Source organism: Falco rusticolus, chromosome Z (genome assembly GCF_015220075.1).
Source record: "Falco rusticolus isolate bFalRus1 chromosome Z, bFalRus1.pri, whole genome shotgun sequence".
Taxonomy (NCBI): Eukaryota; Metazoa; Chordata; class Aves; order Falconiformes; family Falconidae; genus Falco; species Falco rusticolus.
This window is the reverse complement of record NC_051210.1, coordinates 68,489,833-68,517,575: the sequence shown is the minus strand read 5'-3', so window position 1 is coordinate 68,517,575 and position 27,743 is coordinate 68,489,833. Positions and strand designations below refer to the sequence as shown.

General features: G+C 39.6%; 1 protein-coding gene across 4 annotated transcripts; it reads right to left on the bottom strand.

The window, feature by feature from the left end:
* On the bottom strand, positions 1-27,602 carry PAIP1 (poly(A) binding protein interacting protein 1). 4 transcript variants are annotated; one of them, XM_037374232.1, is made up of 12 exons: positions 27,509-27,602; positions 26,298-26,414; positions 22,670-22,851; positions 17,320-17,508; positions 13,772-13,884; positions 10,919-11,030; positions 9,476-9,601; positions 5,940-6,046; positions 4,452-4,569; positions 4,261-4,315; positions 3,575-3,668; positions 1-1,398 (listed from the first exon to the last, which is right to left on the bottom strand). In XM_037374232.1, exons 3-12 carry the CDS (start codon positions 22,778-22,780, stop codon positions 1,305-1,307), a joined length of 1,119 nt encoding a protein of 372 aa, XP_037230129.1. In that variant the 5' UTR covers positions 22,781-22,851; positions 26,298-26,414; positions 27,509-27,602; the 3' UTR covers positions 1-1,304. The 4 variants fall into 4 exon arrangements, with proteins under 4 accessions (XP_037230129.1, XP_037230128.1, XP_037230130.1 ...); XM_037374231.1 differs by lacking the exons at positions 26,298-26,414; positions 27,509-27,602 and adding an exon at positions 24,007-24,342; XM_037374233.1 differs by lacking the exons at positions 26,298-26,414; positions 27,509-27,602 and adding an exon at positions 23,451-23,978.
* Positions 27,603-27,743: the final 141 nt, after the last annotated feature.

Genomic DNA, 27,743 nt, shown 5'->3' with positions numbered 1-27,743 from the left:
TACCAAAGGAAACAAAGCTAGTTAAATTTTATTTTTCAAAACTCCAAACTATGTAAGTATGTTAAATAAACACCCAGAAAACAGTCAGTGCTCACTCCATTAGCAGATGCAGAAGTTATTTAACCAAACAAGTAACAGTGAAATATTAACAGAATTATTTACATGCATATTTACAACATGTGTTCTTTATAGTAGCTAACTTTTGGGAAATATTTCCCTTTGGTTTTGGTAAGGGATTCTACTCAGTCTAACCAGTAACATAACAGGAAACAGTACAACTGAGTTTTGGCAACAAAATGGAGTATCCTAGGAAAACTAACACGATTATATGGAGTCAAAAAAGAGCAGCTGGCTTCAGAAAGTTAACATTTATGAAATATATGAATTTACTCCAACTACAAAATCAAACCAAACTACACAGAATTAGAAGAACGGAGAAAGTTACACAGGTTGCTGGATGGTTAGACATGTTAAATACATTACAAAGAAAAAAAAATACAGGGCACTACACATACTCTTTGAGAAGCATGGGTTAAAACAACTGTATGCATATAGTCTTAAAAACAAGAATTTATAGGTTTTTGCTTGTAAAAGTTTAAAATAAGCTTATCTGAACCAAAGATCTTGAAAGCACCCGACTTATAAAATACTGCTTGCTTTTCACATAGCAACATATAACACATTATTCCACAAAAAAAAAAAAAAAAGATCCAGACCTCACCCATATGGGTTTTGGAATAGGAAGAAAAAGAGAATAAACAAAACAAGAAAACCCCCACAAAACAAAACCTTCACAAACCACTTCTCATGATTGTGATCTACAGAAAAAAAATATCCGTATTTGTATCATAGTCTCCTTAGGGGGAAAAAAAATAATTAAATACCTGATATTTTGTATATGGTGAAAAGGATAAGTAAATCCCAATATATACTAAACCAAGCAAACAAGCAATTAAATTTAGATCAAGCTATTCTTCCCCCCTCTCCCTCAAGGGAAATTTTATGGGACAGTTCCACATTAAATTTTCATGTCAGTTATGGTAATTTAAAAATTATTTTTATTTCAGCCAAAACATTGCTCATATAGCTGTACATAAAATAAACTATGATATATACACAACATTTTAAGTTACCAGGTGTAAGTTTACAATTTTTGGCAGATTCTGTTAAAACAAAATGGAAATTGTGTAACTTCAGTACTTAGAGAAACTTAAGTTCCTTATTTTGGTACAAATGTTTTGTGTCCCCTTGTGTTCTAACCATACCTGAACTGGCTTAATAAACTAACATTAATGTGTAACATCTCACTGTCTTCTCTTATGTTCTGATTCTAGACAGAATTTTTCATATGCTTCTTCAATTTCTGGATCCATCTCATCATCAATGTCATCGAAATACCTTAAAAAAAAAATCACCAAAGATGTTAAGTTTACATACAGGTTTTCAGAAACATTTATGTAGATGTCAAGAATAACACAGAGCTTTACAAACAGCAGTTAACTGTAACTTTTTCTTAATGGGGATGAAGAGGAAAAAAAATCATGGGCACTAGGAAAACAAATGGAAACCTCAAAGCAGAATAGATAGAAATAGCTACAGTTTTTTGTCACCAATTTACATCATCTTATGCTGTTCAGAGTTTTAAAGACAGAAGTAATTCCTGAGATGATAGAAAATGTGCTAAGACAATCCAAGCTAAGACAATAAAAGCTTCCCAAAATTTAATAATGCATCTGTACTGATCTATTTGCAAAAACCGTAATTAGCGTCATATTAACATAATTCTTGGTTGGTCAACTTCCTAGTTCCGGTGCTGCATCAACCATCTTGGCTGCACACTAGTCAAAAGATGTATTTATGTAGAAAACATACATTCCTGTTTGTTGATACATGAAGGAAGGCAACCTTCATTCCCCTCCCTATTGCATCTGCATTACATTATGTTCTATTCTATGGTAACCAGCCTTTCAGAAAAGACCTGTCTTAGGTCACAGAAAAGACTGGATCCCATTAATGACAGTAAGTATTGCACAGAGTGGAGACTATTGCAGAGTTTCAAAATAAAGCTGGGAAGTGATGAGCATCACTTCAACTTTCTTTCTCCCCAGTTACGGGGACATAACTTGAGTATTCCTTGTTTTCTCTAGGTTCAGCTGGAGTGTTCGTCAACATAAATTAAAACAATGGACATGGTAAGTGTATATAATTCTGAACAGCCTTAAAGAAAAGAGTCAGCAGCTACTGATGCAAAAAGTGTGCATTAATTTCAGGTGCTCAGTTTATCATCTTCTGCATGCCTTAGTTCCAGACTAGGGAATGAGCGTATTTTATCTGTAGAGAGGTCATAAATAGTATGTTTCACACAAAAATTACAGTAAGCGTCATAGAAACATACAAGGAAAGCATTTTTTTCTTCAGCATTGTGCATTGAATCTCAGAATCGTGGAGTATCTTGAGCTGGAAGGGACCCATACATATTTATTTGTTCTTTCTTGTAGAAGTGTAGTGTTGAGAAGGGAGTCAACACAGAACCTTCTCCCTGATCTTGGTCATGAGAAATAGCTGACAGAGGATCAGCATATATTTGGCTAAGCTCTTCTTAAACCTTCAACAAAAGAAGGGTCCACAGCCACCTTGCATGAAGGTTGACTAATGGTCTTCCACATGTCACTCTTCAGATTTGCTGTGTTTCGTAACCTTCTGTCTCCATTTTGCATTTAATTTAATCTTCTAAGCACAGAGGTTCACATGGCTCTTTTTTTCCCCTCCATATGAGCTTGTTGATTTCTAATGACATGTCTAGTCTTCCAAAGTTCTTGCCATGCCCCTCAGCTAGGTGCAATCTAAAAGTTTTCTAATTTACTTACAAAAATACTGATCCAGGTCAGAACTCTTACCACACATAAAACACCTGAACACTGAAAATGTTCTTAGGTATCAAATCATGATCTGAAAGTCCTCCTCCTTCAACCAGATGAGTACAAAGCTCACAGCAATTTATTTCAGACCGTACTTCTTTTACTGGTTTCCTACCGAATTCTCATAAACCAGTGTCAGAAAGTCTGACTACAGTCCCATCCATTCCTTCCCCCTTTGCCATTAGATTGCTTTTCTAGTTCTACAGGAATAAGGAATAGCCATTTAATTGAGGGAACACTACTTATCCTAAGGAGAGAAACAACCTCCTCCCTTTGAAAAAATGAAAATTTTGTAATCAGCTCTAGCTGGGATGTGTATGTGCATCAGACAAATGAATTTAGGTTGCCTCGCTACCAACACTTGAAGGTCTGGTGCTTCATTTTGCTTGTAAATTAAAAAAAAAATGCAGAAGAGAGTATGTTCATACATGTGCATAAATATCTGAAATTTAATTACCCTACTCCAGTGAATAAATATAAGATTTGTTAAAACCTGTCTGATTACAAACCAACTTATTCCCAAACAAATGCATAACTTCCACTGTAGAGCTAAACAGTAATTGTATTTAGTTTCATTTTTGTCAGGATTGGATTCCTAACCCTGCAGCAAAAATAACTTCTATTAAAAAACCCTGTAACTCAAAAAGAAAACATACGGATCTCCAGGTCCCGATAGATCTGTTCCATTTTCTTCATAATCTGGAAACAAATCTTCTCTTTCAAGCAGCTCTTGGTATTTTTCTTGATAATCTGGCAAAGTAAAAGTGAGACTAAATAATATGTGGGAGTAGCCCGCTATATTACCATACATCTATACAGTTTGAAAACAGCCTGTTTAACGAAACATAAATGTCATGAAACATATTCTAGAAAAAAGTTCTGCTAGTGTTTTCTCAGGACGTCAGCTGACTTCTAAGAATGATACCTAAGCTCCCAAAGAACTGTAAAGGTAATCACAGATGTCTTTACCTCAAATGATGCTATACCACATTGTACTCAGTTTACAGAAAACAAAAGAAACCAAGGAAGAAACAAACCCTTTTGCTACTAACAAGTGATAAAACAAAAGAAGACTTGAAGATACCCGACTTTCTGGAGAGACCAAGTGCTGAGGATTATGGCACAAGTTCTGAACTATAATAACTCAAATATGTATTCTCCATTTAATTTACCTTCTTTTAATACAGAATAAGGCATGTGTTATACAAAGCCAAGAATTCAGATACAATTTTGTCTTTTAAGTTGTATGAATTTCAGACATGTGAAGAACAACTTTTTATGTACTTAACTAAAACTTTTTAAAGAAGACTGAGAAGACAGGTATACTAAGCTTGTGACATACCTGGATCTGCTGCAGTGAAAGGAACACCATCAGATGTGTAAAATGTTGGCTCATTCTAAGAATAAAGTTATACAGAAAGTTATATGAATTCAGAAGAGACAGCTGTTTGTAGTTTTCAGCAACATGTTTGTCTATGAACCAAATTAAATTTGCATTAAATTAAGGAATCTTAAGTGTCTGTACATCCTTACCATAAAATAGTTTGGGTCATTTTCAGGGGTAGCTTCTGTAAGTGGAGAAGTTCCATGAACTCTACCCCAGTTACTCGATCGCAGTTCTACTAGTTTCAGAAGCATATGTTTCACATCTCTGAAATAAAAAGAAGCACTGAAAAAGTTAGAATATTTTGTGCTAAGCAGTAAACTGGGCATCCCTTATCTTGCAAATACTAGATAATTAAATACCCACCCTCCCCCTCCCAAGCTCTAGAAGACTGTATTTGGTCCAGTGTCTAGGTAATTTTGAGTTTGTTTTTTTTCCCCCCCTGCAAGTCTAGATGCTTTATGTGTCAATTATGAGACAGTCACCCTCTCACTTCCTCTGTGGTAAAATAAGGAGCCCATATGAAGCAGGAATTGTTATAGTTTTTATCAAGATACCAAGCCTGAGCACAGGTTAAGGAACAAATCCTTTTCTGATAAAAGCATAGGACTGGGAAAAACAAGGGGATGATCTTCAAATTCATTTTAATCATCTAATTTATGCTCCTAACTTCAGCCCTCTTAATCACACTGAAATTTTCCAGTCAATAGTGAGAAGTAATGTCTCTCACACATTAGGTACTACCACCTATTTCATCCCTAATATAAGAGAAATTGCGTTCTTCTTTTGAGCGAGTCCATTGAGAAGAGTCTCATTAAGGAATAAAAATACAAATAAAATCTTCAGTTGTAGTTTGTGCTTCTGTGTCTTTGAAGCCTTTGCCTGTGCTATCAATTTTCTCTTGTTCCTGAAGCAAAATCTTCCTCATCCTCACTGGGGGAAACTCAAATTACAACCCACAGATGCTATGAGCTACCTGTTGGCCTCCCTCCATGTGGCAAGAGATCAGGTCACAGTATCTGAACCCTCTATAGGTTTTTATTAAGTCTGCAAGAAGCTGAGGATAAAGCACAGCAAAATCAGGTAACCTCATGCATGCAGTTCTTTGCAAAAAGAAGCACAATACATCAACTAACCACTCATTTTTTTCCAGACTGCATGAAGAACCTGCCAAAAAGACATGCTCTCCAGAAAAAAAAACACAAAGCATATTCCATTTTGCCTTTACATGTATAGTAATTTGCATATATTTAATACTGTTTGTATCGATTTAATACTGTTAAATTCAGATATAAAAGTATAAACTATGAGATTTCAACACTATTGTCTCTTGTATATATACTTGCTCTTAGAGCCTAAAGCACTTATGGAAGTTTTCAAGACCTAGAAGGTTAAAAAAAAATAAAATAAATCATTAAGAGTGGAACTTGCAACTCTATTAAAAAATAAAAAAAAAAAACAAAAAGCCCCCAAACCCCCTCAACTGAAAAATACCCTTTTTTTAACATAGAAAGTGACCGAAACATCATCTTACTTTTCATAAATAAAAGTTTTTAACGTGTTCATGATTCTTGCAGATTTTATAGTGTTCTCTGTAATATAAAAACAAAACACTGCACATAAATTTATCTTCTCACCTGCTACAGTTTGCATCCAACACAACATTTTCAATTCTCTGAATCATTTCCTCCATATCATTCTTTCCTTTTTCTTTCCAGGCATCTTCTAAAACTGAGCCTGTCAACTAAAGACAGACAAAAGGATAAAGTTTGGGTTTTTTAAGAAGAAAACTACAAAAATTTAATAAACTATCAACAGAAGAGATTCTGTAACAATCCATAATGTTCAGATACAGTGTGTGACTGCCTGAGGGCTGAAGCTCCCAATTGGCTACATCTTTTTGCCCCACAGATTAACAGACCTTGTAAATAAGACTATGAACAGTATGGTAGCTCTGTGTCCAATGTTTATTTTACCTAGAAGTTTACAGCCACTTCTCTCCTTTCAGTGAAATAAGATTTTAAAACAACTCTTCAATGACATGTCAGATGTTACTTGATTAAAGTACATGCTTCAAAAAGGGGAACCTATTTTTGCAGGTTATGCCACCAGCTCACCTCACAGTTACAAGTGGTTTAATAAACTTTAGAAACCCTTCAGTCAACTTAGCTGACATCACATGTGCCAGAGAATTTCATCTGGGTGTATATATGAGGAGCCAAGAATTATCTGACCAAGCCAGCCTGAATTTTAATACAAAAAATCTGTGAGACTGAAGCTGCTGCTAAGAGAGCTCTAGAACTGCTGTGGATGAACACATTTTATGTTAAGAGTAAGTGCTTCATTGCCCAATAATTGCACAGTAGGAGTCAAATTGGAAAAAAATATTTTGACCCTATGTCCTGGTTTTGGCTGGGATTAACTTAATTTTCTTCTTAGCAGCTGGTGCGGTGCTGTGTTTTGGATTTAGCATGAGAAAAATTGGTAATATATCAATGCTTTTAGTTGTTGCTAAGTAATACATATTTGTATCAATTTATACCAAGTCAAGGACTTTCACTTTTTCTGGCCCTGCCAGAGAAGGCTGAAGGGGAATAAGAGAGTGGGAGGGGACAAAGCTGGGACAGCTGACCTGAACCAGCCAAAGGGATATTCCATACCACAGAGCATCATGCTCAGCATATAAAGCTGGGGGAGGAAGGAAGAGGGGGATGTTTGGAGTGATGGCATTCATCTTCCTAAGTCACCATTACGTGTGATGGAGCCCTGCTTCCCTGGAGATGGCTGAACACCTGCCTGCTGATGGGAAGTGGTGAATGAATTCCCTGTGTTGCTTTGCTTGCATGCGTGGCTTTTGCTTTACCTATTAAACTTTATCTCAACCTTCTCACTTCTCCTGATTCTCTCCCCTTTCCCACCAGGGGACAGTGAGTGAGTGGCTGCATGGTACTTAGTTGCTGGCTGAGGTTAAACCATGACACACTATGATCAAAGTTAATTGCAATTCCTGATCTACTCAGCATAAACATTACATGATCCACAATGCCTGGAATGGCACCTGACCATACAAAGGAACAAAATGCAAAGATAAAAGCAAGCATCTTGTTGGTATTCCCAGTTTTCTACTGTGGTCCTAGCTTGATCCTAGATACTTAGATAATAGCACCAAGAAAGTTTAATTAAGAGTAAACATACTGCAAAGCAAACAGGTGAAAAATCTTTATCTACCACTATATTAAATGGAAAAGACAACCGGAGACATTTATTGCTTCAGTAGTGTTGTGGTCTAACCCCAGCCAGCAATGAGGGTTTATCAGGTTGCCCAATCTTGCTACAGATACACTCAAACATTTGTATATACTGTAAGGCATCAGAAAACACTTGCATTGGAAAAAAATAAGTATCTGTTCTGTAACACCTTTTAGATTTAGCAACATGTCATATAATTATTTATTCACTGTCTTTTATTTTAGAATGGATGCTGTGAAGCCAAATAAATATTCCAAGAATATCCACAGAAACAGTGAGATCTCCACCTTCTTTGGGGAAAATAATAAAAAATAGCAGCACTGGAAAGATTCCTGATCTGTGTACTGTCTTTCTGAAAGGTCCTTCAGTGGGCCTTGCTTCAGAGAAGACTGCCAATATAAGGATTAACCACAGCTGTGAGTGGACTTGTTGAACACCCTCACACTTGCTGTGAAGCAACCTTCATAAATATCCAAACTTCAATAAGGATTTAAGTCAGAAGATGTAAAATCTCTCTTCCATATCCTCTATTTACCATATCAAAAGAAGCTGCCAGAATTGGAATTAAATTCAAAAAAGAACAGTGTAAGGAACTGTTATATTGATAATTGCCTTAAATGTTGCTTAGTACACAAATTCAAGTGGAGGTGGTGCAAAGCTGTTCTGCACAGACTAGAGAGGAACTGAAGAAACTTCTGTGGTAACATAGCGCAATTGCTGATGTGCACAGCAAGGGTGCCCTAGACCCCTCACGACCACCAATGAGGACCCCCTGCTACCACAGCTCACATGGTGAGCTTGCACAGACCATACCTCACTTTGTATATAAATAAGGAGGCATCCTCTAGAGAGTATAACCCAAATCAACAAAAAGCTTGGGTGGGAGCCCCACCATGAAAACACCCAGAGTGAAAAGATCTAGTGGGATGCTGCTGGAACCACAGGTAGTGATATCTCTTTTTTCTCTTTCACTCTCTCTCTTTTCTCCTCTCCTCTTGTTCTTTGTATTGAATAGTGACCAGATCTAAGTTACAACGTGTGGCACAGGACTTGCTTATCCAGTTAAAATAACCACCACTGAGTTATTGTATCTGACCATGTCTTGTATTTTGTGTTAATAAATCATAAAACTAGTTGGTCGCTGGTCCTAAGGGGAAGAAGGTTGTCCTACACAACTCCTTCTGGGTCAAAACAAAAAAGACTGAAAAATAGTGGAGTGGCAGGAAGAGGGTAGAGTGAGGAAAAACAAACCTACCAACCACAAAAAACCAGAAATAAACCTCCAGAAAAATACTGTTTAGCTTTTAAAAACCCTTCATTTCTAAAATAAACTGTGTTTTCCCAAATATGAGTATAACCATGGCTAGTGAAGATAAAAGTTTCTCCCTGTATAGGGTCTAACAATTTTTTTAAGAGAAAGTAAAACCTAAGAGCAGAGGTTTGTTTTTATCATGAAAGAGACATACATATTTCTACAGCAGTAATGATGCAGACAATACAGGATGAAGTCACTGATATCAACAACCTTCTGCTACAAAAAGTAGTAGACCCTAACTGCTAAGTGTCATTCAGAACAGAGAACATACCCTAACCCCCAAAATTCATTCAAGTTGTGTTAATTTTTCTCCCGTAGCAGAAGCAGCAAAAGGAGCCCTGAATAGACTGCTTACTCCTTTGTGCCTTGCTTCAGTTCTATTGCTCTTTTATGTACATAATTAGCCTTGCATTTTACTTTCACAGCAGTATGTACTTTTTTGTTGGCTCAGTTTCATAATGGTACTAACTGGCGGGGAAGTACAGCTTGCTTTGCTACTGATGTAATGCATAAAACCATGTAAAGAGTTCCCATTTGCCGTTTCCCCCACTGCTCCCAACGTAGGAAGTTTAAAAAACTTGATGATTTTTTTAAGAACTACTGTTTCACCTTCAGGAGTTTCACTGCACATATCAAGTTACTGTCCACAGGGTTAGAGAAAAGCGCATTTAGTAATTCCCGAAGGCCTTCTTGAAGAATTTCTGCTCGTGTTACCTGTCCCTTTGTTCCTTTAATCTGCAAAATACATATATAAAAAATATTTTAAAGACTTAAATTTTAGAAATTAATTGTTCTATTTTCTCTCTTGAATGCTGTATGATTTGGTTTGTGATAAACTTATTTGAGCTCTTCAGTTGGAAGAACATACCAAATACAATAGCTATTTTCAGAACACAGACTTCAGATTAACATCCTTCCAATTCCGAAATATACATAACAACGCATGTCTAGCATTCTGTTTCTTTGCTAATAAATTGTTAAGAAAAGCTACCAAATGCCTGGCATTGTCCACAAAATCCGAAATTGCCCAAATCCTATGCTCTTTCCCATACTACTTTAGGCACTCCCTAAAACTGTAGTGGCTTACTTCCAGAAGACACTATGTATTTAAAAATTATAGAAAATGTTTTTTTAAAAAAATGGTATACTCCAGAGAACTGGACAACTCCCTCTCCCCCAAACCCATAGCAAATCTTCCTTTTTACTTCTAGCAAGTGAAAAGTAGATTTCAAGGCCCACTTATGATCAGAAATGGACGAATCAGAGAATTATTTTCTATCGTCATGCCAGCAGAACATTTTTATAATGTCTGCTTAAATCAAACCATTGAAATTATCAATCAAAAATGTATTTTTAAGTACATTACAGCACAGGTAGCGTAGTTACTGAACTCACAGGTATAAAAGTCAAGCAAGTTTTAAGTGTACATACACTTTTTTGTACATATCACAGATACAAAAAAAGCAATCTCGTTACAAGATTTCATGCTTCGTGCATAAGCCAAGGACTTGGCCTTTAGAAGAAATATCTTTAAAGGTCTGCATTTTTAATTGCTCATTTTGATTTTAATTGCTCAATCATTAATAGGAACTATTAGCAAACCCTTGAGGATTTAATAAAAAGGGTTTGCTAATAGTTCCTATAAGTGGCTGAATACAGAATTACATGGTTATTGATCCTGCTTCTGCTTCTGCTAGATTGTAGTATTTCCTATGTTGCTTAAGCACAGTCATCTTGGTGGTTTTGCCAGTTAAAGAAGGTATCAAAAGCTTCATTGCAAAGGTGGTTTATGGTTGTTTTTTTAATGAATTCTTACACACACCCACGCACACACCACTCCCCACTCCCTTTATATACTTCTCTTCTAAGGCCTTGTCCTTTTTTTGCTTATCTGTTTCTTGGATATGCATTACAATGAAACTGTTCTAAGTTCTTTTACTGTATTCCTGTCTCCCTTCAGAAAAACACCTCATATTATATTCCATTTCAGGGTTTACCTAAACACAACAAAAAATTAATTAAAAACTACCTGACATGCAACTTTCTTCTTACCTCTAGATTAAGGTAAAGTTCAGCCAAGAACAGCACAAAGGCATGAAATTGTTTTCGAGTAGTCTCATCCCCTTTGGTAGCTTCATCTCTGTTTTCATACTCTGTTCGACACCTGTAAACATTAAAACAAAATCATATCTGTAGACATTGCAACACATGTAACATGATACTTATTCAACACAATACTCAACTTACGAACTGCATTAAAACTGCTAAATGCTGAATGCTGGGAAGTATGATTTGTGAAGGAAAAGAGAGGACTTCACAAGGACACTGTGGATTTGTGTCCTTTTAGATGAATATGTATGGTTACATGATTAGGCTTTCAAGCACTGAGATACTTGGGACAGCAAAATTAAATAGAGCAAACTGTAAAGACAGTTACACAGCATATATACTAGAATATGGGACTAGGAAATCTAACACAGACAGCCAAATATCCACAGAAATATAAAAGAGATACACTCTGAAAGACATTTTCCCCTTTTCAGGGTGTTGCCCACATTGTCTTAGATGCCTTTACACTTGTTTGTTAAATTCTCTATGTCACCATTTTAAGTGGCAGTGATGTGTAATTCATGACACTAGGCTGAGTGGTGCAGTTGATTCGCTAGAGGGAAGGGATGCCATCTACAGGGACCCTGATAGGCTTGGGGTGGGACCATGTGAACCTCAGAAAGTTCAACAAGGCCAAGTGCAAGGTCCTGCACATGCACTGGGGCAACCCCCAGCATCAATACTAGGCTGGGCAGAGAATGGACTGAGAGCAGCCTTGAGGAGAAGGACTTGGGAGGTGTTGGTTGACAAGAAGCTTGATATGACCTAAAGCATGCGCTTACAGCCCATAAACTCAACCATATCCTGGGCTGCATCAAAAGAAGCGTGGCCAGCAGGTCAAGGGCAGTGATCCTCCCCCTCTGCTCAGCTCTCATGTGACCCCACCTGGGGTACTGCATCCAGCTCTGGAAGCCCCCAACATAAGGAGGACATGGACCTGCTGGAGGTCCAGAGGAGGGTCACAAAGATGATCAGAGGGCTGGAGAACCTTTCCTGTGAGCAGAGAGAGTTGGGGTAGTTCATCCTGGAGAAGAGAAGGCTGCAGAGAGACCTTACAGTGGTCTTCCAGTACTTGGAGAGGGCCTACAGGAAAGATGGAGAAGCATTCTTCACCAGAAAGTGTAGTGATAGGATGAGGGGGTAATGTTTTTTAAACCAGTTTAAAACCAGTTTAAAGAGGGTAAATTTAGATTAGGTATCAGGAAGAAATTCTTTATTGTGGAGGTGGTGAGACACTGGCACAGGTTGCCCAGAGAAGCTATGGATGCCCCATCCCTGGCAGTGTTCAAGGCCAGGCTGGATGGGGCTTTGAGCAACCTGGGCTGGTGGAAGGTGTCCCTGCCCATGGCAGGGGGGTTGGAACAAGATGATCTTTAAGGTCCCTTCCAACCCAAACCATTCTGTAAGTCTTATGGTTCTATAATTTAGATATAAACACAAATAGAGACAATTAAGATAACATAGCAGTGAGGTAATTTTTCTAGTAGGATTCAACAACTGTACCAAAAATATACAAGTTTACATAGCTGTTCAAAAACAGAAAAAAAAAAAAAAAAAGAGATAAATGGAAAACAGACAAATTCTAATGTATCCTCAATGATTATGTAATGGATTAAGAAACACTACAGAAACTGAAAAAGCTAAGAAGCTGAAATACAAAATTTAAGGTAGAAACTCAGGCTGAGAAATAGAAGAGGAGCTCTCTGAGGGCATATTGTTAGGTTGTTCATTCCCCAACCCCCCCCTCTAGTTCCATCAATATTAGCAATAAAAACATAAGCAACTTTAAATTCATGGCTTCAGAGTGCTAAAATGAATGTTACCTGTTGGGTTGGCTTTAAAAAACAGGAACCAGATAATCCAACACTAACAGGGATTTCCTTCAAGTTCAGTAACAAACACAGTTAAAAAAAAATCAGCAGATGAAAGTGCTAATTTTGAAGGCAAAAGGGCTCATCTGCTTTGGGAGAAGGGAAAAAAAAGTATTCCCAGCTTCTCCATACAGTAACACTCCTGAGAAAAGATCATCGGAGCACACTGCTGTCAAAAGTTTATCACGCTTTTGCTCCTAAATATAGGTGGACTAGAGTGAAACCTTTAAAATAGGCAGCAAGCCTACGACTTAGAAAGCCAGAAGTCCTTAAAGAAAAAAAGGTTAATTTCTAAAGAATTCTGAAGTGTTAAAGTGTACTACTCTTTCAAATGTCATGCTGTTAAGATTTTAAAGGAAATATATCCATTTAAAAAACCTTGCATTTTTGTTAATTACAAAGTCTAACCATTATTAAACCGTACGCTACCAGAACTCTGTAGTAACTGAAAATCGAAGAAATTAATCCTTCTGGATTTTAGCATCTACTTCATAGACACAAAATCAGTTAGCCGATCAATGAATGAACCTTACACTGCAACTGCAGCTGGAAAAGTAATTAAAGAAAAAACACAATGAAGAAAGTCTTGGCAAGAGTCAAAGGACAGGGACAGTACATATGCATTTAGTACACTTTTAAAGTTGACTAGCTTTCAAATTTACCCTGTAATTTGGGATCAGTCTAAGATACTCAGTTCAAAAGAGCCTACAGTACTCTGAAGAGACCTATTTGCATGTTTAAAAATATTAAAATATTTTAGAATACATATATTCAATATCCAGTACATACCTGTGCTTATTAACCCTCAATCTAAACTTCTGTATTAAATATATACCTCTTTGCACACAACGTTGACAGTTACATACAAAATAGGAAGACGTAACCTGAGGAAGTAATAGGTTTAAAATTACGTGCTGCTACTGACCTTTGAAGCAACAACTGTCGGAAGTTCCCACTTTGTGGACTAATGGTTAGATGGTGAGACAGATAGTTACACAACCGTGCTCCCATGTAGGAAAAGTTTGGGACAGATGTGGCCTTCCAAAAGAAATGTGAAAAAATACATTATTCATAAAACTCATGATTGGGCTGTCAGGAAATACCTTTACAAGCTTTTTTGGAAACTGTGATAACAGTTGATTAGAAAACTGAAGAGCAGAAGATTAATAATTACTATTTTTCATGTTAATTTTTGTATGTCATCAACACTTTGCTGTATGCATATCAGCACTCAGAAATTCATTATACTGTTGTGGTTTTGAGGCTCTAAGAAAACAACTGTCATTATGCCACGTATCCTCAAGACTCCTCTGTTTTGACCTACAACCAGAGAGTGTTTTAAAGTCACTTACAAACTGTTCATACAAAAAAATCAACAGTGGACACTAAGATACTTTTTCAAAGAGTGATGAGTACATTAAAACAACATTAAAAAAAGTTGCCTTAATTCAGTCTAAGAGCTCTTTAACCTAGAATCTGTGCTTGGCAATAGTGAGTGCACAGGGAAGGAGTGCAAGAACACAACTAAAGATAAGTATTTTCTCCTGTACATGCTGTAGCAATCTGCAGAATAGCAAACTCCTCATTCAGACATTAAAACTGTATCATGACAGTTAATAGCTCTTGACGGATCCTTTTTTCCAAAGCAAGTCCTGTTTCTGTTGAACTTTTACACTTCTGTCATCGAAAAACAGGTGGTAGCAATGAAATTCCACAATGGAAGTTACAGACTGAAAATATTTTGCTTTAATCCTGATACCTTCTTCCACCCCTTGAAATTTTGAAGTAATTGGGAACTCAACAGCATCTACATTCAACCTCTCATGGCACTTAACACAGAACATGCCCTTATTTTGGCAATTTATTACTGTTCTCTTGTTTTGAATTTCCTTTCAACACCACCTGAATTTGAGATTTTTTCTCAGATACAGCTTCAGTGAAAATAGGTTCTGGTGTAAATAAATCCATCAGCTCTGCCAAAAAGAAAACATGGACACCAAGAATTCATTAAACTTCTCCTTCGGCTTTATCATCTTTGAACATTCCTTTTACATCTTGATTATCTATTAGTGTCATAGATGTGCTTGCATGCTTCTGCTTCTAACATGTTCAAAAAAAGCATCTTTCCATTAGCACGTCAGTGCATTACAGCTAGTTACATTCTACAGGCAAATAAAAAGATGCACTCACTGTAACTGTACTATATGCATAAAGTTGCTGGAAAAAAAAAATAGGAATATACAACAAATTAAGTAATTAGCATAGTCTAATAGAATTTCGTTTCCAGTAAGAGACATGTGAAATAGCTAATGAGCTTTTTTGGTGCTTTGGTTCAATCAGTTATTTGGACCAGAAGAGGTGCCCTCTTTTCTGTGCAAAATACATCACTTAAACTACACTTCTCTTTCCTAACAAAAAACACACACCCACACTCAGTTCTCCAAGCCTCATTTGGGTTTAAAACATCATCTTCCTCATTAGTTAGTCTGTATTTGTTGTTGCATCAAATACTGAAACAATTAAATTTTAGGTATTATGACCTGGCATAGCACACAGAGACAAAAACCCCCACCTTATATCATCTTAATAACTAGTCATTAAAACACAGTATCATCTTCCCTGAATTACTGTTGCTGATAAATTCAGTCTATCTCTGACTCAAAAAAGTCACAATCTAAGCATGAAGGCTAATCTACCAATTCATATATTGAGAAATTTTAGTTGCTTTAACACAATCCACTGTATTAACTACACAACTGTAAAGATTCTTAAACTATGAAGTCAGTTCAAAAGTTCAACTTTTGGAAAACAAGAGAACTGGAACTTCACTCCGTCCAGAGACATAAATGGATTGGGAACAACGGGGAATTATGTAATTAATACTTTTAGATAGGTGAAGATAATTGACACGCAGATGAAGGAAAGACTGTACAGGACTTGGGTTTCCTTTATTTTAGTCTTTTTCCTTCACAAACCTAACAACTGTAAATCTGCTCATTTGGGCTAAATTAGTATCACTGACGCAAATGCTTATAAATGTACTTCAGCAATTTTAACTGTTTTTTGGTAAGCCAAGAAACACAAATACTTGAGCCTCTGCTCAAGAGAGAACAAAAATAAGCATAGTTGACACTGGAACACTATCCTATCCTGACATACAACAAAACTAGAATCAGATGCTTTTGGATACTAGCACAGATGTTTTGTGCTGTTCTATTTTTCACGTAATTTCAGACTGATAACATTGAATGCTTCTCAGTTAAGGAAGGCACAGCCAACCCTAACACTGTACTTGTTTTTAAATAGAGGGAGAGAGGAAGAAGCAACATTAAGACTTACATTAGAGTCAATGTATTTAACATGTAAGAAGTTAAAATGGGATAAATTCCTCTTTTTTTCCTCCAATAAAGGTAAGAGAGAATATGCTCTTTTTTAACTATCATCCATGTGTTCAAATAAATTACGGGAAAATGATGTCACCAAACATAGCACAGGTAATCTTAACATCTAACTAAATCATCCTGAATTGAATGTGCATCAATTCTGTATAATAAGAAACCTGAGACTCCACAGTTCTGTACAACGACTAACCAGCCATGCAGATTCTACATCCCCCAGATTACAATATTCTGCAAGTACCTGCACTTAAAAGGCGAGTAAGAATTTGCACTCTTCAAGGTAGAATCTGAAAGCAACCAACCCAGGAAAGTGAGAGACACTTGATGTTAAACATAGCAAGCACAAGCCTGACTTCACCCTTTGCAGCAAGACCAAAAGACAGTGACAGCAGCTCATTTGCTAAGCAACATGTATTAAGCTGTTCTTTTCAATGGCTCCCCCAATTAGTACAAAGTTCAGCTCAAGGTCTGTGTCCTCATTTCCACATCCATCAATGGGTTTGGACGCAGTTACCATTAGATGAGCTTTCCTTTTCTCCAATTATGCTATTGTGAAATAGGTACATTCCAAATGAAGAAAGCCTGTCAAATAAAGGAGCATTTCCAAAGGGTGATGTGTACAGTAGGTATATATATATATATATATTTATTTTAAATACCAAGGAATTAAAGGTCTCATAGTATTATGAAAAAAATTTTTGCAGGGTAGAATAAAAATGTACAACTCATTGCTCAAGTTTCTTCAATCTTTCCTACACAAATACAGCAAGTCAAATATAATTCCTTCAAGTGCTGTAATTTCAACTCTAGTACGTGACCCAGGAGATCCAAACACACAAAGGAAACAGAGTAAACCAGGGAAATTTATCAACCGTCCAGGTGTCCTACTTGAGCTACCATTTCAATTTATTGAACAAAATCTTTCCCTGTATGTTTCTGTTTAAAAGGAAAAATTCAAACCATCAAAATACTGTGTAGATACGACTATGTAACAGATAATACTGGTATGCATATCTTGGATACCAGGTAACAGAGGTATAATATCCATGTTTTTAAGACAGAATATACAGGCTACCTGCTGATAGATGAGTTCAACAAGTTCTTGTAAAGCTTCATCTGCAGTGACCCAGCCATTCAGTGTTCCGGCAAACTGCTCAATTTCAGTTTCAAAACAACCTGGTTGCTCAGTGAGATGGTTTAGGAAGTCTTGTACATATTCTGCCAAAGTCAGATAGCCATCGTATCTATCTTCAAAGGAAGAATCCTATAGCAGTGAAAGAATATACCAAATATTTAAAAGAATCTAAAATAATATTGTTACACTTACTAGCTCCAGAAGTAACCATACAGTGCTTAAGTCTTGAGTCTCTGCATGCTTGACAGTGATCTTATTACACAGTTCACGTCATCATTTTTAGAGAGCATAGGCCTCAATGCATCTGAAAGCTCCAGCAGTCCTATCATCTTAAAAACTAGTGTTTTTATAGATATTTGGGTCTCCCAGCAAAACACATCAAAAGACAGATTAAAAATAAATCAGTCTGCAAAGTTGGGTGCAAGATTAACTAACAAACAAAGTGTATCTGTCAAGAACAAGCTGAGGCTATGTGCACATAAGCTGTGCTACAGCTATATGAACTGTAGAAGGAAAATCTGAAAATTTGAAACAAACTATTTGGGTTTACACAGAGTTATAGCGTTCTACAATATGCAGAAGAGGGAGAGATTACAGAAGATAAATACAGTGTTCCCATGTAGAAAGTGTAGCCAGGAAAACTGATCTTTTCAAGTTTTCAAGCGAATTCGCATCTCTTAGCAATGGATGAAATATTACAAGGTGTGACATGAAACTATTCAAATGGTACTGCATTATTTCCAGCTGCTGAGGTTAAAAAACAGACAGCAAACACACCTGTCCCCTAGAGAAAGGATAAGGTAGCATAATATCACTTTATTGATGTTTATGCTCCCGCTGACAGAACAGAAGCCTGCTAATTTTGTCCACTCAGAAATGAACATGTGTAACAACACAAGTCAATAACGTGCTGGATGATTACAATGCTAGTGTGTGAGAGGAACAGCAAAGGAAGCAGCATACTTTGTGATGTCACCAGTAATGTACTGGCCCTGGCCAAGCCCCACGGCATCCATCATAGTGCTGTGCTTGTACTGGCAGCCAAAAGGGTGGTAGTAAAACACCAGTTTTGACTACTGCTAAGCAGTGCTCACACATCATCAAGCCTGTCTCTCCAACCTTCCCTTCCCCACCCGCTGTCATGCCCCACCCCCCGCCCCAGTAGGCTGGGGGTGGGCAAGATCTTGGGAGGGAATATAGCTGTGACAGCTGACCCAAAGTGACCAAAGGGATATTCCATACCATATGACATCTGCTCAGATACAAAAGCTAAGAGACAGGAGCAGGAAGGGGGGCACTTATTATTTATGACCTTTGTCTTCCAGAGGAACTGCTATGCATATTGGAGCCCCAGTTCCCAGGAAGTGGCTAAACACTGCCTGATGATGGGAAGTAGGGAGTAACATCTTTTGTTTTCCTTTGCTTCCATGTGTGTGATTTTTGCTATTGTTCTCTTTAAACTGCCTTTATCTTGACCCACAAGGGTTTTTTTTTTTTCCATCTTAATTTCTCCCCCACTGTTCTAAGGAGCAGAGTGATGAGTGGCTTGGTGGGCAGCTGATGTCTAGCCAAGGTGAACCCACCACAAGTAGTAACACAGTACAACAGTGTCATGCTACACAGAAGGTTGTTGAAATGCATCTCATATAGATGTCAAAAGTGCAAGCAGGAGCTGTAGGAGAGACTGCTAAAGAAATTACTTATAATTAACAATTCAAGATGTAACTGTAACATACAGAATATCAGAATCCTCAACTGAGGTACTACTTACAAGAAAAAGGTTTACAATACACCTACTGTAATGAAAAATTTAGCTAAAAATGGTAAAAGTTTCTTTATTTAGCAGACATAAATACATTGATAAGGTTTATAATTAAATTCTCCCTCTCCCCACCACCCCTCCCTCAATGACAGGGTGTTGTTTGCTGTTTTCAAAATGCCTCAGTCTCTACTGTGAGGCAACATGGATCTGTGAAAGATTTTTATCTCGATATGCGCTGTGGAGAAAGGCAGATACACATTTCTGAAAATCAAGTATTGACATTAATTTCACAACCTGTAAAGAACATGTTAGGAAAAAAATTTTTTTCAAAAGCCTTCAATAGGTACACAACTTAAGCTAACGGGGGACATATCAGTATAACAAAAGGAAAAATAGAAATATTTCCTAGGATGTTTAATTAGCTAAAGTATTTGCTCAGTGAACAATACTGAAGATAAAGTTACTTAATGTTGCCCATCAGAAATAGGAAAAAAACCCCACGAGTTTATGGAAATGGTGGCAAATTGTTATTACTTATAAGGGTAAAACCTTCAACAACTTGACCCAAGTTGGTTTTGCTTTGACTTGGGGACTGAAGTGGAGGAGCTTCAGAGGTCCTTTCCAGCCTAAAATATTCTACAATTCTAATGGTTTGGAGCTTATAAAGCCAAAGAATAAAGGCTAACAGGCCTATGTGTAACTTGCTAAATATTCTGTTTCACTGAAGGAAATCAAATGTACTAGGCAATTTCAAATTGCTCAGTAAAAGTTCTGTACAATAAACTTATTTTGTTCCACAGAACTATGACATCATTGTGCAACAACTGCAGCTTAATCACACACAGCTGAACTAGCATCTCTCCGAACAACCTGCTTGGAAACTCTCCAGCCAGGATACACCAGAAAGCTGTGCTGCCATTCAGTGAGACCTGGACAGGCTGGCAAGTTGGACAGAGAGGAACTTAATGAAGTTCAACAAAGGCAAGTGTAGGGTCCGGCACCTAGGAAGGAATAACCCCACGTGCCAGAACAGGCTGGAAGGCAGCTGGAAGGCAGCTGCTGGAAGGCAGCTTTGTGGGGAAGGAACTTGCTGTCCACTAGGGCTCCCTGGTGCCCATGAGCCAGCAGTGTGCCCTGGTGGCCAAGAAGGCCAGTGGGATCCTGGGGGGCATTAGGAGGAGGAGCGTGGCCAGCAGGTCGAGGGGCGTTATCCTCCCCTCCTACTCTGCCCTGGTGAGGCTGCACCTGGAGTGCTGTGTCCAGTTCTGGGCTCCCCAGTTCAAGAGAGGCAGGGAACTACTGGAGAGGGTTCAGCAGAAGACTACACTTAAGATGATAAGGAGATTGGAGCATTTCCCTTTTAAGGAAAGGCTGAGAGAGCTGGGCCTGTTTAGCCTGGAGAAGAAAAGACTGAGAGGCAATCTTGTCAATGCACAAATATCTCAACGGCAAGTGTCAAGAGGATGGGGCAAGGCTCTTTTCAGTAGCACCACGTGACAGGACAACGGGCAGTGGGCACAAACTGCAACACAAGGAAGTCCATCTGAATATGAGGAGGAACTTCTTTACTTTGAGGGTCACACAGCCCTGGAACAGGCTGCCCAGAGAGCGTGTGGAGTCTCCTTCTCTGGAGACATTCAAAACCTGCCTGGACGCAACCTGCTGTAGGGGAACCTGCTTTAGCAGGGCGTTGGACTAGATGATCTCCAGAGGTCCCTTCCAACGCCAACCATTCTGTAATTCTGGAATAATCAAATGTTGTATGGACACACATAGTAATTACAGTAATGTGTGATTAAACAAGAAATCAGCATTATTTCTAAAACAATAAATGCTGAACAGCAAAACTACAGTGTAGTTCATAAAAGAAATGGGAGTTTTCAGATTGATAAATTCCAGGAAACATTCTAAATGAAAGCTAAAAAGTATTAATTTTAGGTCATAAAAATAGAAGTTTCTCAAAACTTTGATTCAAATTTTAAAAGTTGTCAAAATGTGTGTAACAGTAAAGTGATAAATTTATTTTTATTGCAGCTGGGCCCAATTTATGAATTTAATTCAGTCACTAGAGTAAAAATTCCAAAACATCATAATAATGAAGAACAGAAGTCTGAAACACCACTATTCTGTGCCTAGAATATTCTGATTAGATTAAGGTCCCTGCAACATACTTCCAAATAAATGTTCTAGGTGTTGCTAGCATTTTAAGACTTATTTCTACCAGTAGATGAGTCACATATAGCATATTCCCACAACATAGCAACCAGGAACTCCTACATACTTGTGTGTTTTTGCAAAACAGCTGAAAAGCAACATTGCTGGCCTCACAACTTTTCAAGTATGCATTATGTACGCCATTCCCAATGGTGGGGATTTTGGCCTTTATGCGCTGAAATCCTTTATTTACAGAAAACATGTAACAAGTACGGGGGCAAAGTAGTTATTTTTCCCCTGACTGTCCGTCACTGAAGCATGTTTGTGTTGGCATTTTGTTAACAGTTGTTTGGCTATGGGTTTGTATTACCGAGGACAGTAATTCTATTCAGTAAGCTGGCAAAGCTGGTAACGTTTAGATAACATCAATTTTACTGCTGAGGAAAAGACTTTTAAAACACGAAACCACTGTATTTAGCATTCAAATCAACTGTTTTTCTGTAAGTTATTCAAAATTCACTTGCTTCAGTATAATTGATCACTTGATTGCACTTGTAAAAGTAATAGTTCCCATCTGTTTATATATAGTAACAGAGTTTGGCTGTGTAACAGAAGAATATTCCAAGAATTCACATAGAACCTCCCTGGAGTAGAACTACTAAAGCAGTAACATGGAAGAAAATGGCGTAGACAGTAAGACGTATCAACTTTTTATACATGATGCACCTACAATATTGATCTGCGAGCACCTTTAGTCTGGCTGCAAAATTCCTTACAAGGTATGTGGGTAGGTAACTGCTAGGAATGAGCCTAACCTATTTTTTTTGCCCTCTGGGGATACGATATCACTGAAGGAATTACAAGACACGTGACTGTACACTGAATTAGGCAGTCATGGCCAATCATATCTATGGCACGGTAAGTTTAGGAAAGGTAAACTTTAGGCTCAGAAAAACTAAAGTTCAAGCTTTCTCCCACACTTCCTTCAAAAACCTGTGAAATCTGCATAGAAGTGCAGCCAAGCCTTTACTTAAATTGCAGTCTTGGTGATAGAGGCATCATAGTTCTGCCTAAAATCTCAGTCACCAAAAAGACAGCTTACTGTGATATTGGGTGTAATCAACAAGGAACATGGTTATGTACAGCAAGCTTTTGCAAAATATCCCATGATAAAAGCTCTCATGTACACTGTAATATTCACTCATTATCACTTAACATTCTGACTGTGACTCTGGGGGGTTATGATCAGATTTTCTGGAATATCTTCAGTAAATGCAGCATTCAAGTTATCTGATATAAAAGATCTCAAGAAAACACTGTTAATTTGAATAGAAGTAAATTGGCATATACTAAGAAGAGAAGATAAACACTCACTGTGAAGTTCTGATGGAAGTTCTGGTTGTATCCTGATGGATAAAATTCAGGTGCTTTAACAGACAACTTTGACGTTACCACAGGAGCCACAGCCACCTGAGGTTCAGCCATTTCTCGTCCAGAATCAAGAACTGAAACTTTATCTTGTGATCCAGATGGAATTCCCGTTTGTTGCAGATGTTCTGAAAAGTTTTTGTTAACAGCTTCTCTCAGAAATCACTAAACTAGTATGTATTCACACAGAGTACACACAGAACATGTAATTTTTTTGGGACTTTAAATATACTTTTACTACAAATATGCTTTCAAGTTTGAGTATACTGCTTTTGCTGTTTTTCTTAAATATGAAGTTTTCACTTTAGCAATCTCCAGATGTCTTTCAATGCGACATAAAGTAAACATAAGGGTTATGTGAAGGTGACAAAAAACCTAGGGAGAGGAAGGATAAAAAGAAAAAAAGAGCTCTCTCCCCTCCCATGAAAACATGTTTTCTGAAAGAGCTAACCTGAGAAACTAAACTAGTATGTCTGCTTATGGTACGCTTGCTCATCTTGTGGGTTTTTCTCAGATTTCAGACACAAATGCAAGACTCTGAGGGTTGACGAATGGAAGACATCACTAATCTTTAACATAATCTTCAAAGAAACATCATTCTTGTACATCATTTGCCAAAAAAATCCAATGAAATAGTTTTTTTAAAACCGTATTATCCACATTTTCCAAATGTACCTCTATAGATTAGCAGCTCCTGAGTCTACGGAAAACAGAATCTGATACGTACCTGAACGCTAACTGACAAACAATGCTTTGTGTTACTGTTCGGTTGGGTTTACTTTTTGGCAAACCTGTAGGCTGGAGTTCTTCAGCGAGAAGGTTGAGGCCATCTGCGGTCAGATTAACGGACGGATAAAACGCACACACCGATGTGCGGGCACAGAACGGGGGGAATGAGCAGGGAGGCGCTGCGAGCGGCTGCCACACCGCACACCGCTGCCTGGGGACAGGCCCGCGGCTCGGACACGCCGCGCTGCCGAGGCCCGGCGCCCCCCGCGCAGCGACCAGGGGCCGGGCGGGCCCTCACGCCGCCGCCACCTCTCTGCGCCTGCGGGGGGTGGGAGAAAGGCCGCGTCCCCGCCGCCCGGCCGGAAGGAGGCGAGGAGGAAGCCCCACGGCTCCGGCCTCAATGGGACGGCGAAGGGAGGGCAGGGGAGCCGGAGCGACAAGCGAAGCAGGAGCAGAGCGGAGCGCGGCGGGGTTCAGGGGGCTGCTACCCGCCACCTCCGGCACTGGGGGCCTCCGGATTAGCGGGGAGGGGGCCGCTGCGCGGCGGCCCGTACCTGTGATTCTGGTGCCCAGCGGCGCCGTCTTCGGAGGCCGCAATGGTTCCTGCTGCGGGAAGAGGCCGCCCGTTTGCTGCTGCTGCTCCTCAGCCGAGCCCGAGCTGTGGGCGCCGCTGCCCTCGAGGCGGGCCGCGCCGCTGAGGGGAGCGGCGCTTCCCCGGCCCCGGCCGGCACCTGGAGCTCGGTCGAAACTCTCCGACATGCTCAGGCCGGGGCAGCTCAAGCGCTCATGGGAGGGAGCTGGCGACCGGCGCAGGGCTAGGCAGGGGGCCAGGCGCAGCGCGGCAGCTCGGTCCCGCCTCCCCGCGGCCCGATCTCTTCACTTTCAGTTTCACCCCCACGGGCACCGCCGCGATGGTCGCGGCCCGGCGCCACTGACGGCACCCTCTCGCGGCTTGGCCACGCCCGTCGCCATAGCAACCGCGGCGCCGGGCGCCGCCGGGGGCGGGGAGCGCGACGCGCCGGGGAAGCCCGGGGCGCCCAGGGGGCTGCCCCCGCCCCACGGCCCGCTCGGCTGCCCCGGCTGGAGGCCCTCGCCCGCGCTTCGGGCCGCGCTGTTCGCCTCGCGTACGCAGAACCGGTACGTCGGCATTCCGCCCCCCCCCCTCCCGGGATCGGCTTCAGCATCCAAGCAGCGTGCGCCTGCCCTGCGCTAGCGGCCGGTTCCGTCCCTCCGTCCCCGGGAACCTCGGAAGCTTGGAAACGACATTTCCAAGAAGGCAATATTCTCTGGTAGTTGCTTCCCGACACGAACAAACAGCGCAAGGTGTCCGTAACGGGACCAAGGCTGCAGCTACACCTAGCAGGACACCTGTAGCTACAGGTGCATCTCACCCCGCCACACTGTGCCCTGTGGCTGCCTCCGCAAGGAACAGGCTCCTGCAGAAAAGCTGCAGGTGAAATTCTAAATTTAATCCAACAAAGTTAAGCCTCCAATGTGACAATATTATTGAACTGTCGAGGCTATTTAAAATAAGTGTTTTTTCAGAATAATATATTTTCGTGCATAATTTATACATGATGTGGTAACAATCTTTTTAAAACCTTCCACACCAACAGGAACTAAATGAAGGAGCCACCATGTAATGCATTTTTCTAATATTATCACATTAACTGCAAATGATTGAATTCACATGTCCGCAGCACAATTTAATTCACCTATTTTTGTTCAATTTCAGTCCAGAGTCTTGCTCCACTTATGCAAACTCCAGATCACAATTTGCTTTTAGGATGAGGCAGATAACTGATATCTGGGGTGCCCAGAATACACGTCAGCTGATCTGCTGGTTATGCTTTTATTTTGTCTCCCTGAACAGGCTGGCCTGTGCTGGCCTCACCACCTGGTTCCTTCCACAGCCAAAGTCAAAGGCTGGTGTGATGCTGGGTCAAACTCTGTTCCAATCACTCATGAGGGGATGGAAAAATACGAAAGTAGGTATGAAACATTATTAAAAAACTCAGAATAGCACTGTCTTGTATTTTTAAAAAATCCAATTGTATTGTAAAATGGTGCCTTTAGAAGTTCTGTTCCTATTTGTTTTATTACATTTTTACCATTTTTGATTATTAAGGTGGAGGGGGGGCATGGGGTGTGTGTAGGGTGTAAAGTATTTGTGACTTCCCCAAGGTGTGAATTGGACAGGCTTTTGGTGAGAGAAAAATTTGGGCAGACACTAAAGGTGACACAGTTAAAATTAATTAGGCTCATATGAAAACTGTTCCTAGGCAACCTTACTGACAGTGAAGACTAGCAAACTAACAAATCTATACTCTGCTACTGAAATGAGAGCAAATGTAGGAGATTTTGATGAGTCTTCAAAAAAGTTGGAAGACTTCCCTTGTGTATACAATTGTCAAAACTAGATTTAAGCAGTATTACCAATCCTTTAAAGATCAAATATTAGCTACTAACTATATTGGAAATATTCAGTATTCTTGTGTTATTTCAGGTCCACTTTCAAAGCCTAGATTGTGACCTCTGGTCAGACTTTACCTTGCCAGGGAGAGAAGGAAAAGCTTACATCTGTATGAAAAGGGAAGCTGAGATTCTCAATCGCTGGTCTCAGGATCCTGAGGTTTTAAAAAACCCATCATCATATACTGGCATCACTTTTTAATATGCCCATCTTTCAAGAAAACAAAGCTTATTCTTTAACGTATATACCTATTATATGCCTCTGGTTATCACTATTGAACCAGACAACGTTTCACCTTTGGTCCTAAATGTGAACTCTTTTCACTTAGTGGATGTTCTGTATTATCTTAACGCCTGTTTGGCAACTACTCACCATTTACAGTGGAATGTGATCATGGATCCATCTTTTTGTTACAGATACACTACTGAAGTTTGCATGAGAGCAGTTGTGTTTGGTTGGGAACCCAATTTCTCCTCCCCGATGTAGACACTTCAAACAAAACCAAAAGAGATTCTTTCAGTTAAATCCATAATTACAATCCCCCCAAAATACCTACAATAGTCAACCCCTTTAGACGATGCCTGAAATTCTGCTTAGAATGTTCCAGTCTGAGTCCTGACAATTACTTCAGTCCTCTGAAACCAAAAGAGCAGAAAACTGGAGATAGCTAAGCTAGCAAGACATATCCTAAGCACCAAATGAGTGGGTTAAAACTTTCACCAAATGCAGTTATGACCACTTATAAATATCCAGTAAAGGAGTCACCGGCTTTGTCCTAAGTGTGTTACCTCATAGTCTAAAACTTAATTCAGAAGCAATACTGTGCAGACCTGCAGTACCTGCTGCTAAAAAACTACAAACTGCAACTTTTGTCACTATTCAGAACAAGCACTTTAACTTTTTCCTTTTTACGCTGATGACATATTTTAATTAGGAAAATGGAAAGGGCTGGTTCTAGCTTTTGAAACTGAATATATTATTAGTAACTGGAATTATGCTGATCCCTACCATACTGATGAGGCATGTTGTTGCACTAGTCAATGGTTACTGAGTGCAAAACATAAAGCTCATATATTAGGCTATAAGCTGTAACTTCTAAATGGAATCTTTTCCACAAATTATTTAAAGGCATGGTAGTCTCCTGAACATCTAGTAATAGGGTACCCTATTAATTACTCCTGGAGACTTGTGTTTTCAGTGCTTCACTTCTAGTCATGCATGTATGAGACTGGAAGCTGTGTGACACCTCTGGCAATGCCTGTTTTGCAGGAACAATTACACAGATGTAAATAAATGAAAAGCCCGATGTACATAAAACACTCTTAGCTCTTATGCAGAAACTACGGATTGTGTGAAGTAAGACAACATACACAGGCAACAGGTAACCTGGCAAGTTGTCCTCTGTGGACTGTCTCTTTTAATAGCATGTTCTCTTTATGGATTCACGTATTATTTACGCGATTGCCAGCTCTCCTCTTTGTTATCCTCCAGCACCATAGCTAGCACTCTTGAGTCCAGCACACACACCAGACCACCTCTTTACTACACGTTTCAAGAAACAACAGTAATAAGGAAGGTACCACCTATACGCTGCGGCGTTTGTCCCCGTGAAACAAGCGCGCTGCAGCCGGCCTCTCCGCAAGACGCCCGCCTCGACCTTCCCCTCCTCGCCCCAGCCGCTGGCGGCCAGCCACGGGAGCGCCCGCTGCTGCCGCCCGACACCCGCGGGCTCCCCCAGCGGCTGCGACGCCTTCAGCCCTAACAGCGGCACCGCGGCGTCCCCCGGGACACCCGGCCAGCGCCGCGGCATTGGGCGCA